Genomic DNA, 11577 nt, shown 5'->3' with positions numbered 1-11577 from the left:
GGGTTCGATCCCCAGCATCCCATATGGTCCCCAAGCACCGCCAGGAGTCATTCCTGAGTGCAGAGCCAGGAGTCACCCCTGAGCATCGCCGGGTGTGACCCAAAAAGTAAAAAAAATAAAGGAAAAAATAAAAGAAAATATTTAAAAAAAAAAAAAAATCTGTAAATCCCCATACCAACTACTTGTAACTGGTGCTTTTCAAGTCCAGTATTTTAGAAGCTAAGACATTTTTAACCATACAGGCATTCTATATTGTCTAATAAGTTCACCTATTTTTTTTTGTTTGACCACACCTGGCAGTGCACAGGGGACAATACACTCTCAGGACTGGGCTTTACCTCAATATATATGGGACTGGAGAGGCAGCATGGCAGGCAGGCAGGGTGCTTGCTTGCACACTGATCAGAGTTTGATCCAGGGTTTGATCCCCAACACCCCACACAGTCTGGTCCCCCCAAGACCACCAGGAGTGGTCCCTGGGCACAGAGCCAGCAATTAGCCCCAAGCACAGCTGGGTATGGCCCCAAATCAAAAACAAGAAGTATGGCTTCCCAGGGGAGTCTCTTTAAGTCTCAACACTGGTAATGCTGGGATAAAGTGGATAAAGGCCTACTATCCACACTAACCATTCAGTCATCTGATTGTTTCATGATTCCATCCCCATCAAATTATCAGATATAAATATCTCCCTCATACACATCCAATTTCCTGGCATAAACTAGAGACACCATTTCTGCTCAGTCTACATAGGAAGCTGCTTAAGATATATCAACTACTTATGCAAACATGTCTCTGAAACAGAAAAATGGGACTAAAACATACTGTGAATGATATTTTATTTAGTCATTTATGTTTACAACTGAAACTCTGGGAATTCAAAATTAACATCTTTGCCTGTGAGCTTCTTATAGACACCAGAAAAGGTTTCAACCTGAAAAAAAAAAAGAATAATGTTATAAAACATTTAAATAAAGACTCATGATATTGAGAAATTAGACCCTGGCTTTTCTCCTCAGCAAGTAAGTCTGGGACACATCCTCTGTGATTCAAGACTGGACACTGTGCCATGGCCTGCAAGTGGTGTGTTCCTGAGGGAGACCCAGAGGGCACTGCCGGGGGAGCCCAGGGTTATCCACATAGGTCATCCATTAAACTAACTGTTCTCTTTCAGATTTTACATGCCATCATCAGTGACCTGACACAAAGGGCTAGCAATCTTAACTTAATCATGGAGTTGGTTAACTTCTACATTGCCTATTAATTCTGAGAAATTTTCACGTGCCCCAATTTTTTAATTGCTTTTGGGGAGAGGACCACACCCAGCAGTGCTTACTGCTCACTCCTCGTTCTGTGCTCAGGGGTCACTCCTGGAGAAGCTCGGAGGGCCGAATGAGGCATAAGGGATCAAACTCAGGTCAAACATACACAAGGCAAGCACCCATCCACTCTACTATCTCTCTGGCCTAATTTTCTTAAATCCCAGCTTAAAACTTGTTAAGACTCTAAAGGAAGTGGATTGAAGTAGCTGAAACAAGCTACCCCAGACTTTCCTACCAGTGAGTGGTTCTGGGCAGTACATGGGTGGAGTCCGTATGGATACTATCTGTAAGCATCCTATTACCTACCTTATGTTCCACATTGTTCTGCTGTGCTTTGTCCAAATGAACCTTTATGAGCCGGCTGCCATCCAGTTTCACGCGGATTCTCTTGCCCACAATCTCACTGGGGAAGACCAAGTCCTCCAGGATTGCATCATGCACAGCTGTCAGGGTGCGGCTGAAAGAATAGTCACAAAACTAAATCCCAAGAATACCTCAAAGTCAAAACAGCCTGTTCACTTTCAAAATATAAATGCCAAATTTCAAGTTCCTAAAATCAACACCCATTTTGAAATAGATTACTTACATTCAATAATCATACCAAAGCCTTTGCCAGACTAGAATAAGGTAAAGAGCACACTAAAATTTATTTCAGAAGTTCAGTGAATTTTAATGTGCCTTCTCATAAACCATACATACATCACGCCTTGACTGACTCTAAGGACCTCATCTTGGATTTATTTTCACTTTCTCAACTAAATCACTGCAGTAACCACTACCGGTCAACCTTATCTCCAAAAGCACCCTATGTAGTCAAATTAATCCAAACTAATGGTTAGATTACATGACCATCCATTAAAGATCTTAATAGCTCTCCCTAACAACAACACCGATACAAGGCAAATGAAGCAATATTCTACAGCAAAAGATAATGTGCAATCAATCACTAGGCTAGCTGTCCTGCTACCCCAGAGGGTCTCTAACATCAAGCCATCCATCACCAAAACTGCCAAAGGAATTCTAAGTTTATTCAATCTTTGTTTTCAGTCTAACTAGTTCAAAGCTTCGATTTAGAGCTACCTTACTTAAGGCACTTAGCTCTTATTCATCAACAGGAAATCAGATCCTAAGTCTACTCATTTGCAGGTAGCAGCTGGCAGTACCCAGTTTTCTAGCAGCTTTCAACTATCTGCTAAAAGCTCTCTCTCTCTCCTGGTCAGACATCAAGCTTACAGGAGATCCACTTCACATTCACACCTTTCAGAAAGCAAGTAAGAGAGTCCAACCATGCACTGTTGCCTACTAATTCAGCATATTCCAGTATCAGCAAGGCAAATAAGAAAACAGATCAGTTCCTCTAACGCATAAATTAGAAATCAAAACTATTCTAAATCATTCCTCAAATTCCAAATACAACCTTAACTGCAAATCATAGACCAAAGCAATAGAAAGAGTATCTGAAAAATAAACCTCGGCACTCAATCAGCACATTCTAAGTGAAACAAAGTAAATCTGAAAAGAAACTATAACTGGAGATTACCAACTACATCTTGATATGAGAGAAAGCAAATTTAAATTCATAGACTGTGCTACAAGAAACACTCAAGTCTACCTGATTAAATGTGGAAAATAGGTTTGGGGTGCAGGAAGTTGTACATTGGTAATCAATGCCATAGCTAAATGGAAAGCATTTCTACATCTGGACTGTGTTTATTGGTCTTCTGGTTAGGGACCAACCCCAGACTTCACCTGTGAAGCATGTGCTCTGCCACTGAGAGCATGCCAAATGCATTAAAAGCAAAATCAAGTTTTCCAATAACGAACACAAAGCCACTTTTAATAACGTTCTTACTGAAATCCTGTAATTTAATCTCTTGCAAGCTATCAAGGTCTCTAGAAATATTCTACTTTTGTGAAACCCAAGACTTCCTGTCACCAGTCAAGTTCATAACACTACATTAGCATCTTTTAAGTCTAAACTTTTATTATCAGCAACAGAAAAAACCGATTTCAAGCCCCAGGGCTAAGAGCTAGTACTGGAAGTATAGTTAGTAGGCTAAAGCAGCTGACCCAGGTTTGAACCCTATCACCCTAGATGGTTCCCCCCAAACACTGCCAGGAATGATCCCTGAGCAGAGCCAGAAGCCCTGAGTACTGTGTGTCAGCCAACCCACCCCACCTCACCCCCCCCCAAAAAAAAGTAAAACTTTAGACCTAATCCACAGCAAAAGGGAAATACAAAGACAACACACCTCCACTCTGTTGTGCTCTACCAACAGTAGAGGATTCCTAGCAACCAACTTTGCTACCTACTGAATACATGCAATTTTTATTTCAAAATTGCTTTGGGAGGGGGGCAATTTGGGAAACAGCCAATAGTGCTCAGGGATTACTCCTAGCTCTGTACATAAGACTGACTGCTAGCAGTGCTCAGGGAAACATGGGGTGCCAGGGATCAAACTCAGGTATCTTGTATGCAAGAAAAGCACCTTAGCTGCTGTACTACCATGCCAGACTTTTCAAAATTAACTTTGAAACATTTAACGCTTTAGAAATAAAACAAGTTATTTAACACAGTTCTAAGTGATGGCTTTCCTATACTACTGAAATTTAACTTTGGAGAAACAAAAAAAATAACTTTGACCCTTACTATGAACAACCCATATAATTTAAGAGTAGCACAAACATAACTTGAGGTGGATAAAATACTCACCTTCTAGGACGCTTCTGCTTATTTTTTGTACGGCTTTTTCGAGTTGGCTTAGGCAAAATTCTCCTCTGGAAGGTAAAATTCCTTACATTAAGAAAACCCCCAGAATCTTCAGTTCACAGAAAGCTAACATCTGCCAATCTGTACATTCTTAAGTCTGAAAGCAAACCTAGGCAAATTACTGAGAAATACTTCCTTGTAGTTCACTCAAATTCAAAGCTACTGAAAAGTAAGTTGTCTCATGATTTGACTTACCTCCTATATTCATACACATCTTTTGGGTTTTCAGACCCAGGGAACCCTAGAGTACTGAGAGGAATTCTAAACCATACACTTCCTTTATTCCACATCACTCTGGTCCTAGACTCCCACAAGACCTCATTGCTTTAAGGCCTGCTCTTTCTTGGTTATTGTTATCTTTTTCTTACAACTTTCCTTAGAATCCTTTCCCAGCAAAGTCTAGATCTACCCCCACTAAAGCAGTATGACCCTGGACAGGGCATCCGACCAGGTACCATGCATCTTAGTCCAATACCCTGTCCAGGAAGCCACTCCTTTTATGGCATTGTAAATGTGGCGACTATAATAAACACAAGAGCAGACTGTTGCTTCAGAACCCAATGCACCTTATCCCCACTTTCTTTGCCATTCACTATTTTCATTACCAAAACTAAGTAAATCCTGTTGAAAGTGAACAGAATTCACAAAAGTAACAATAAGTACCTGAGCAATGAAGACAACGTGCTTCCCACTGAACTTTTTCTCCAGTTCCCGGACTAGCCGGACTTGGATTTTCTGGAAAGACTTTAGTTGAGGAACAGGAACGAAAATTATAATAGCTTTTCGTCCACCACCAACTTCAATTTCCTAAGGAAGAAGAAAACATCTAGCTTAACATCGATAACTTCCATTCCTAACTTAGAACAAAATTAAGAAACACACTGTGAATACTGTCATACACTGACACTAAAGTTTAAGAGCTTTTAAATATTTTCTACGGACACTACAGATTTGTGAATCTTCAGTTCTCCACTCTGACCCCCGAATCAGTGTGGGAGCTGTGAGTACTGGCACTTGTTTGCAATGAGAAAGGAAGCTAGTTTCCTCCTGTACAGGCCTCAGAAATCCTACAACTGTACAAATGCAACATGCAAAGCTGAAAATGTTTATTAAAAAAAAAGGGGGGGAGGCTGGAGTGATAGCACAGCGGGTAGGGCGTTTGCCTTGCATGCGGCCGAACGGGATTTGAATCCCAGCATCCCATATGGTCCCCTGAGCACCGCCAGGGGTGATTCCTGAGTGCATGAGCCAGGAGTGACCCCTGTGCATCGCTGGGTGTGACCCAAAAAGCAAAAAAAAAAAAAAAAAAAAAGCTCGTGAGTCTGTGTGCTGTGGCCAAACTGGGGGCAGGTTAAGGGTTGCGATGCTTTTTAATACTTTTTCATGCAACTATTCTGCAAGGTCACAGAAAATTCTCATTTCCCTGATGTTTTTCCTGTCCCCAGGAGCAAGGCATAAAGACCGAGACCCAAGCTACAGGACAATAACCCCCCGGTTCTCCCAATCCTTTGGAGGAGACTAGATGCCGAACTGGCCTGGCTGTCAAAAGCTGTCACTTGCATTTTTACACACAGCACGCTTCCTTTCCAGCTAAGCCTCTGTCAGGAAGGAGGTCTCCCTCTTTGGTAAGCACCCAAAGGAGGTCCAACTTGGCCCCAACGTGCACCCAGTGGCTCTGCACGTTGGGGCCAATCCTATGCCCTGCACATGTCCAACCTACAGACCCACTGACTTTCCCAGCCGGCCTCCTCCCCGGTTACAGAGGGCCAGGCTGCCCGCTCCCGTGAAGTCTCCAGTTGCAAGACATGCACCGGCGCATTAACTCCCCGGGGGTACCCGAGCTGCCCTGCAGGACGAGGGGACACCGGCTTTACCTTGGCTGCCGTGATATTCAGCTCCCTCAGCTGCGCCTTCAGGTCCGAGTTCATCTCCAACTCCAGGAGCGCCTAGACGGCGAGAGAAGCGGGGGTTGGGGTTGGGGGGGGGGCGATCCTCAGGGCCCGGCCGGTGACACCCTCCCCCCTCTCCCCCGGGCCGCCGCGGGACCCCGCGCGGGCACCCACGTGCCGCCACCGCCAGCTGGGCCCCGCTCACCTGGGAAATGCCGGACTCGAATTCGTCCGGCTTCTCGCCATTGGGCTTCACGATCTTCGCGCTCGAACTGAACATGGCTTTCTCCTGCAAGCGGACAGCGAACTAGGCTGCGCCGGCCCCCGCGACCTCGGCGCCGGCCCGACTCCCATCCCCGGGTTTCGCCCCGCCCGCGCGCCAGCGGCACCCGAGTCCCCGGCCCGGCCAGCCGAGGCCATCGACGGGCAGGCGCCGGGTAATCGTGCGGATCCCTCCACCAGGAGCATGGGGCCCCGCTCAGGTTGGGGCTCCAACAGGTATTTTCCTCAAAGTCGGCCGAAAACTCCCAGCGGAGAGGAGGCCCCAGACCTACCTTGGCGAGTGCCGGACTAGGAAGAGGGCTTGCTATCGCGAGAACACGTCAAGTCTCGGCGCCCGGAAGGAAGAGGCGGGGAAAAGCACGGGTCGCAGCGAGTGGACACTAGGAAAGAACACTGAGACGCAGTAGCTGCCTAGAGAGCCGCCGGAAGTGGTTCGGCGGACAAGTGTGTTAGGTGCGCTTTTCCGTCCTAGGCGCTTCCTCCTTGGTTCGCGTCGCAGGGGTTCCGCTGTTGGTTCTGAGGCTTTTGCTTTTAACCTGTTCTTGGCTGGGGTCGAGCCAGAATCCTGGCCCAAAAGGAACAGCTTTGGCTCTTTCCCGAAAAGAGAACATTTGAAAAACTCACGTAGACTCACGTGTGTGAGTCGCAGGGTCTGATCATAAACAAGGCAAAAGCTAACCTAATCCAAGGAAACTAGTGTCTTTGATGAAGGGCTGAAAAGGTCTTTGTTCCTGAACATAACTCATAAAGCAAACAAAACACGATGCTCTTTGTCAGATGCCTGGAGCAAAGTGCAATACTTAAACGCTTCTCAGGTCGCACACACTTGGTACACCTAGAGGAGGTAGAGGTAGTGTTGGGTTTATTTCAGCAAGCCATTGGCAAAAAATTTTGCAGAGACAAAAAGCCTTAAAACTAAGACGTTTGGTGAAAGAATGTATATTCCAAAAAAGGACTCTCCAGATGCCCACCAAGGATGAAAAACAGACCCTGTTCTGCAGAGGCCACCAGACTCAAGTCCTTGCCAATCCCTCACAAAAGCTTTTGGGGGTAAGGGTGAAACTAGTACAAGAGGTAAGGCACTTTTCTTGCGTTTCGATCTCTGGCACTGCATATGGTACTCTGAACACCACCCGGAGTGATTCCTGAGTACTGAGTCAGGAGTAAGACCTGAGCACCGTGGATGTGACCCGCAACACTAAAACCCACTTCCCAGATCAGCTTAGAGCAAGTCTTTCTGAAGTTATATGTACGCCCTTATTTTGAGTGAGCTGCTCTATACCTTCCCTAGGAGTGCTCTTCATTACAGAGCTTCCAGCGCATCCTGACTCCAATTGCCATTTTCTTTCTTTTACTTTATGGTGTCTCTCTTATTTGTAGTTGTATTTCCTAGACAAAACTATTTTACTGTCTTCAGAAATTTTTTCTGTGACTTAATGTGAGTCTGGGGGCCAAAGCAATAGTAGGGGGGAAGAGGGGGAAACGTTTGCCTTGCATGCAGCCAAGCCTGGGCTTGATACCACCAGAGTAATCCTTTAGCATATGGGTATGACCCAAGAAACAAAAAATAAAAAATAAAAAAATAAGAGTCTGAACCTGGAAAAAATTGGGGCCTGTTTTTCAGCTCTGACCAGTAGGCACACTTGTCAGTCACATGTTGATGGCTTGGTAGAGTTTAATTCTGCTCCTGAAACCCACCCAACAAAATTCAAAGCTGATTTCAATATTTGTTCGAGTGGGCACCAGTAACATCTCTCATTGAGAGACTTATTGTTACTGTTTTTGTCATATCCAATACGCACGGGTAGCTTGCCAGGCTTTCAAAGAGGGGCGGAGGAATTGAACTCGAGTCGGCCGCGTGAAAGGCGAAAGCCCAACTGCTGTGCTATCGCTCCAGCCCATTTCAATATTAGAAAACATTTCAATATTAGAAAATTAGATTTCAATATTAGAAAACATATTTAAATAGTTATAGTTGAAAATGTTAAGAATGTCCCAAAATGGACCAGATTTATAGTACAGTGGGTAAAGGACTTGCGTTGCACTGGGCAGACCTAGGCATCCCACGTGGTCCCCTGAGTCCTCCAGGAATGATCCTTGAGTGCAGAGCCAGGGATATGTCCTGAGCACCACAAGGTGTGGCCCTCCCAAGAAGAATAATGTCCCCTAATGCCCCCTTGTCCTGAAACAGGAGTTGGAGTTGGAACCATCTGCAGAGTCCTGTGGTCTGGCCTTGGTGCATGGGGTGACAGACATAGACTGCTCTAGTCAGCTTCCCACAGTCTGTTTGCCTCACAAATGATGTTAGAAATATCCAGTGCCTGAATGGTGGGACTGAACTAGTTAACATCAGCTGCAAACAGAGAGCACTTATGTGGTGTGGGTGTTTGTGCCCCACCAGCACTATCTATGTCTAATGACCACATTAATTCATTTTACTGTTCACCCTTTGCAAAATGGAAGTAACCACAGTATACCCAAGGGAGATGAAGCAATCTGTGCTTGCAACAGCAGTAGTAAATGCCATTGCAATAAATTATTCACTTGGAGTTTAAATGGTTGAAGATGCTCTGGAAGATAGCTGAAAGGACTGGAGTTCATGCCTGCCATGAACAGGGCACAAGGGTCAATTCCTAGCATGACATGCCCTTCTGTGTCCTGCCAGATGTAGTCCTGGTGGCCCTCAGTACCACTGGAAAGCCCCCCCAAAAAATAACCAAAATGAAAGCAAAAATTAAAAAATCATTGAAGGCAATTGCCCCTGGTGCCATGTAATCTCGTCAATGTCCAAGACCCACAGACTATAAACTAAAGCTCCCGGAAGAGAATGACACAGAATTTCCTGAACATTATATTCTTTCCATAACAAGCAATACAAAACAAATTGTCTAGCATTGCCTTTTCAGCAGGTTTGAGTGGTGGTGAGACTGGTGTCGAAATATTGAATGTAACCAAAGTAGAGAGAGAGAGAGTAGGGGGGAAATTGTCTGCCACACAAGCAGGGCAAGGGTTGGAATGGGTGTGTGTGGCAGGGGGAGATGATGGGGATTTTGGTGGTAGAAAGTGTGCACTGGTGAAGGGATAGGTGTTTGATGATTACATGACCAAAGCTGAAACATGAAAGCTTTGTAGCTGTATCTCACGGTGAATCAAAAAAAAGGGGGGGATAATAATAAAATAATAAAATAAAGTTAATATTAAGAATAGAATCAAGAAAAAAAGTAATGTGGAGTTCATGCCCACTTCAATCAGCTTAACAATGGCTGAATAGCAGTACTCCTACATTATTTTAAAAAATCACTGAAGGCAACTCTGCACCCTGTCTTCAAAAAATATATATGAGCAAGGGCTTACTGATTTCTGCTTTTCTGCATCATCATTTCCCTCTGGGACCAGTTGAAGAAGCAACAATATGAGGCTCTTTGACTCTACTGGACTGAGACTGCATTTTGCTTTGCGCTGGGAATACACACAGCTTCAGGGAGAATAGGCATCTTCCAACTGCCATAGGCCTATGGAATGGCCTATTTGGACCAGGAAAGACTCAAGTGATGCATGTAAGTGAAGTACACAGTAAGAGGTGGTGGTATTTGGAAATTCCTCTGCAAATCAAACTTTTAAAGATGTTTTTGTCATCTCTAGGCCTAAAGAGCCACTGTGGGGGGCTCTCTGGAGGGGGCAAGGTGGGAAACTAGAGGGACCCTAGGACACCAATCTGAGATGACTAGCTGCTATGACAGACGGTGCTGTGTGCAGAGGCAGCCTTTGTCACCTAGACTAGGGTGCACAGCTTATGAGGGGTAAGGACTGAGGACTGAACAATAAAAATCACACTCCTATTGCTGGTTATTCCTCCTTTTTTTTAAGGAAACAGATCCAGCCATTGTATGTCTTCAAAGTTTTTTCAATATTTCAAGAACAAATAAGGGACTGGAGCAATAGGGTGTTTGCCTTGCACGCGGCCAACCCGGGCTCAATTCCCAGCATCCCATATGGTCCCCCGAGCACCCTCAGGAGTAATTCCTAAGTGCAGAGCCAGGAGTCAGCCCTGAGCATCGCCAGGTGTGACCCAAAAATTTCAGCTTTTCATATTAAGAAAGAAAGAAAGAAAGAAAGAAAGAAAGAAAGAAAGAAAGAAAGAAAGAAAGAAAGAAAGAAAGGAAGGAAGGAAGGAAGGAAGGAAGGAAGGAAGGAAGGAAGGAAGGAAGGAAGGAAGGAAGGAAGGAAAAAAGATGACTTAGTTAAAAAAGTTTTCTTGGTAATTGGCTATCTTTTAAACTTATTTTTATTGGTTTAGAAGCCATTTGTTGTGTCAGAGATTCAAACCGGGGTCAGCAGGATGCGAAGCAAATGCCTTAACCCCCATGCTAGCTCTCCAGTCCAATAATTTAAAATTGTCCATAGCTACTCTAATATTTAAATAACTAGGCCTACCTAAAAATTATTAGTCTAAATTAATTTCAAGTAATTACTATGAGTTGTCACTGAAAATAGACCAAATAATCTCTTCCTTTAAAGTAATATGAAAAGCTGAAAATTATTTGTACAGTGGCTATAATTCTCACAAATGTATCTACTTAATTCTCAATCTTTCCAGATGAAAAATTGCTCACCAACATAAGGAAAGCAGTTGTATCATTTAGTTGACAATATCCACTAACTTATTTGAATAGAGGCTGTCTAGATTCTAATCCACAGTTCTAACGGAAATGCTGAGTTACTAAGAATAGTCACTGAGGAGCCAAAGGTAGTGCAGCAGATACGGTGTTTCCTTGCACTTGGCCAACCCAGGTTTGATCCCCTGCACTCCTCTGAGCTGGAGATGGTCATGGATGTGGGTATAGATATGGTTCTCTGAGTCCATCAGGAGCAATAACTGAATGCAGAACCAGGAATAACCCCTGGACACTGCCAAGTGTGGCCTAAAAAGTAAATTTATAAAAAAACAGTAACCTGAAAAGTTGTTTCCTATGTAAATGGTGTTTTCACTCTCGTCGTTACAATTCCGTGTCATTCTACTGATACTCATGTCAGGAAGTGCCTATTTACTGTGTTCTATGAATCCAGAAAAAGGGATATTTGGTATTTTGTAATGAGAACCATGTTGATGCTTTGTGTTAAGATTTTGGAAGTGTCTTACTGACTTCTCCAATCACAGTCACAGGTTCTCTCTGATGCTGTGGATATTCTCTGAAGTCATTTATGTTCAATGAGAGATATTTACCCAGTTTTTACCAAAGTTCCCAATTTTATTGTAGGGTAATCAAAGAGTGACCAAATATGTAAGGATTTAACAAGACTAACAAAAAATTACAAA

At 44.0% G+C, this 11577-nt stretch overlaps 1 protein-coding gene across 1 annotated transcript; it reads right to left on the bottom strand.

The window, feature by feature from the left end:
- Positions 1 to 819: 819 nt before the first annotated feature.
- Positions 820 to 6599, bottom strand: RPS7 (ribosomal protein S7). The gene is made up of 7 exons (XM_055122225.1): positions 6533 to 6599; positions 6184 to 6267; positions 5964 to 6035; positions 4753 to 4896; positions 4033 to 4097; positions 1626 to 1776; positions 820 to 931 (listed from the first exon to the last, which is right to left on the bottom strand). The coding sequence occupies exons 2-7, from the start codon at positions 6256 to 6258 to the stop codon at positions 854 to 856; spliced, it is 585 nt and encodes a 194-aa protein (XP_054978200.1). The 5' UTR covers positions 6259 to 6267; positions 6533 to 6599; the 3' UTR covers positions 820 to 853.
- Positions 6600 to 11577: the final 4978 nt, after the last annotated feature.

Source organism: Sorex araneus, chromosome X, assembly GCF_027595985.1.
Source record: "Sorex araneus isolate mSorAra2 chromosome X, mSorAra2.pri, whole genome shotgun sequence".
Lineage (NCBI taxonomy): Eukaryota > Metazoa > Chordata > Mammalia > Eulipotyphla > Soricidae > Sorex > Sorex araneus.
Note: the sequence above shows the minus strand (reverse complement) of the source record. Positions and strands in the feature narration are given on the sequence as shown.

What these genes read in the sequence shown, in the direction of transcription:
- RPS7 (XM_055122225.1), bottom strand. Translation starts at nt 6,258, where the DNA reads ATGTTCAGTTCGAGCGCGAAGATCGTGAAGCCCAATGGCGAGAAGCCG. An exon ending in TGAATATCACGGCAGCCAAG is followed by an intron (nt 4,897 to 5,963) that starts GTAAAGCCGGTG and finishes CTTCTTCCTTAG; the next exon opens with GAAATTGAAGTTGGTGGTGG. An exon ending in AAGCAGAAGCGTCCTAGAAG is followed by an intron (nt 1,777 to 4,032) that starts GTGAGTATTTTA and finishes CTATTCTTTCAG; the next exon opens with CCGCACCCTGACAGCTGTGC.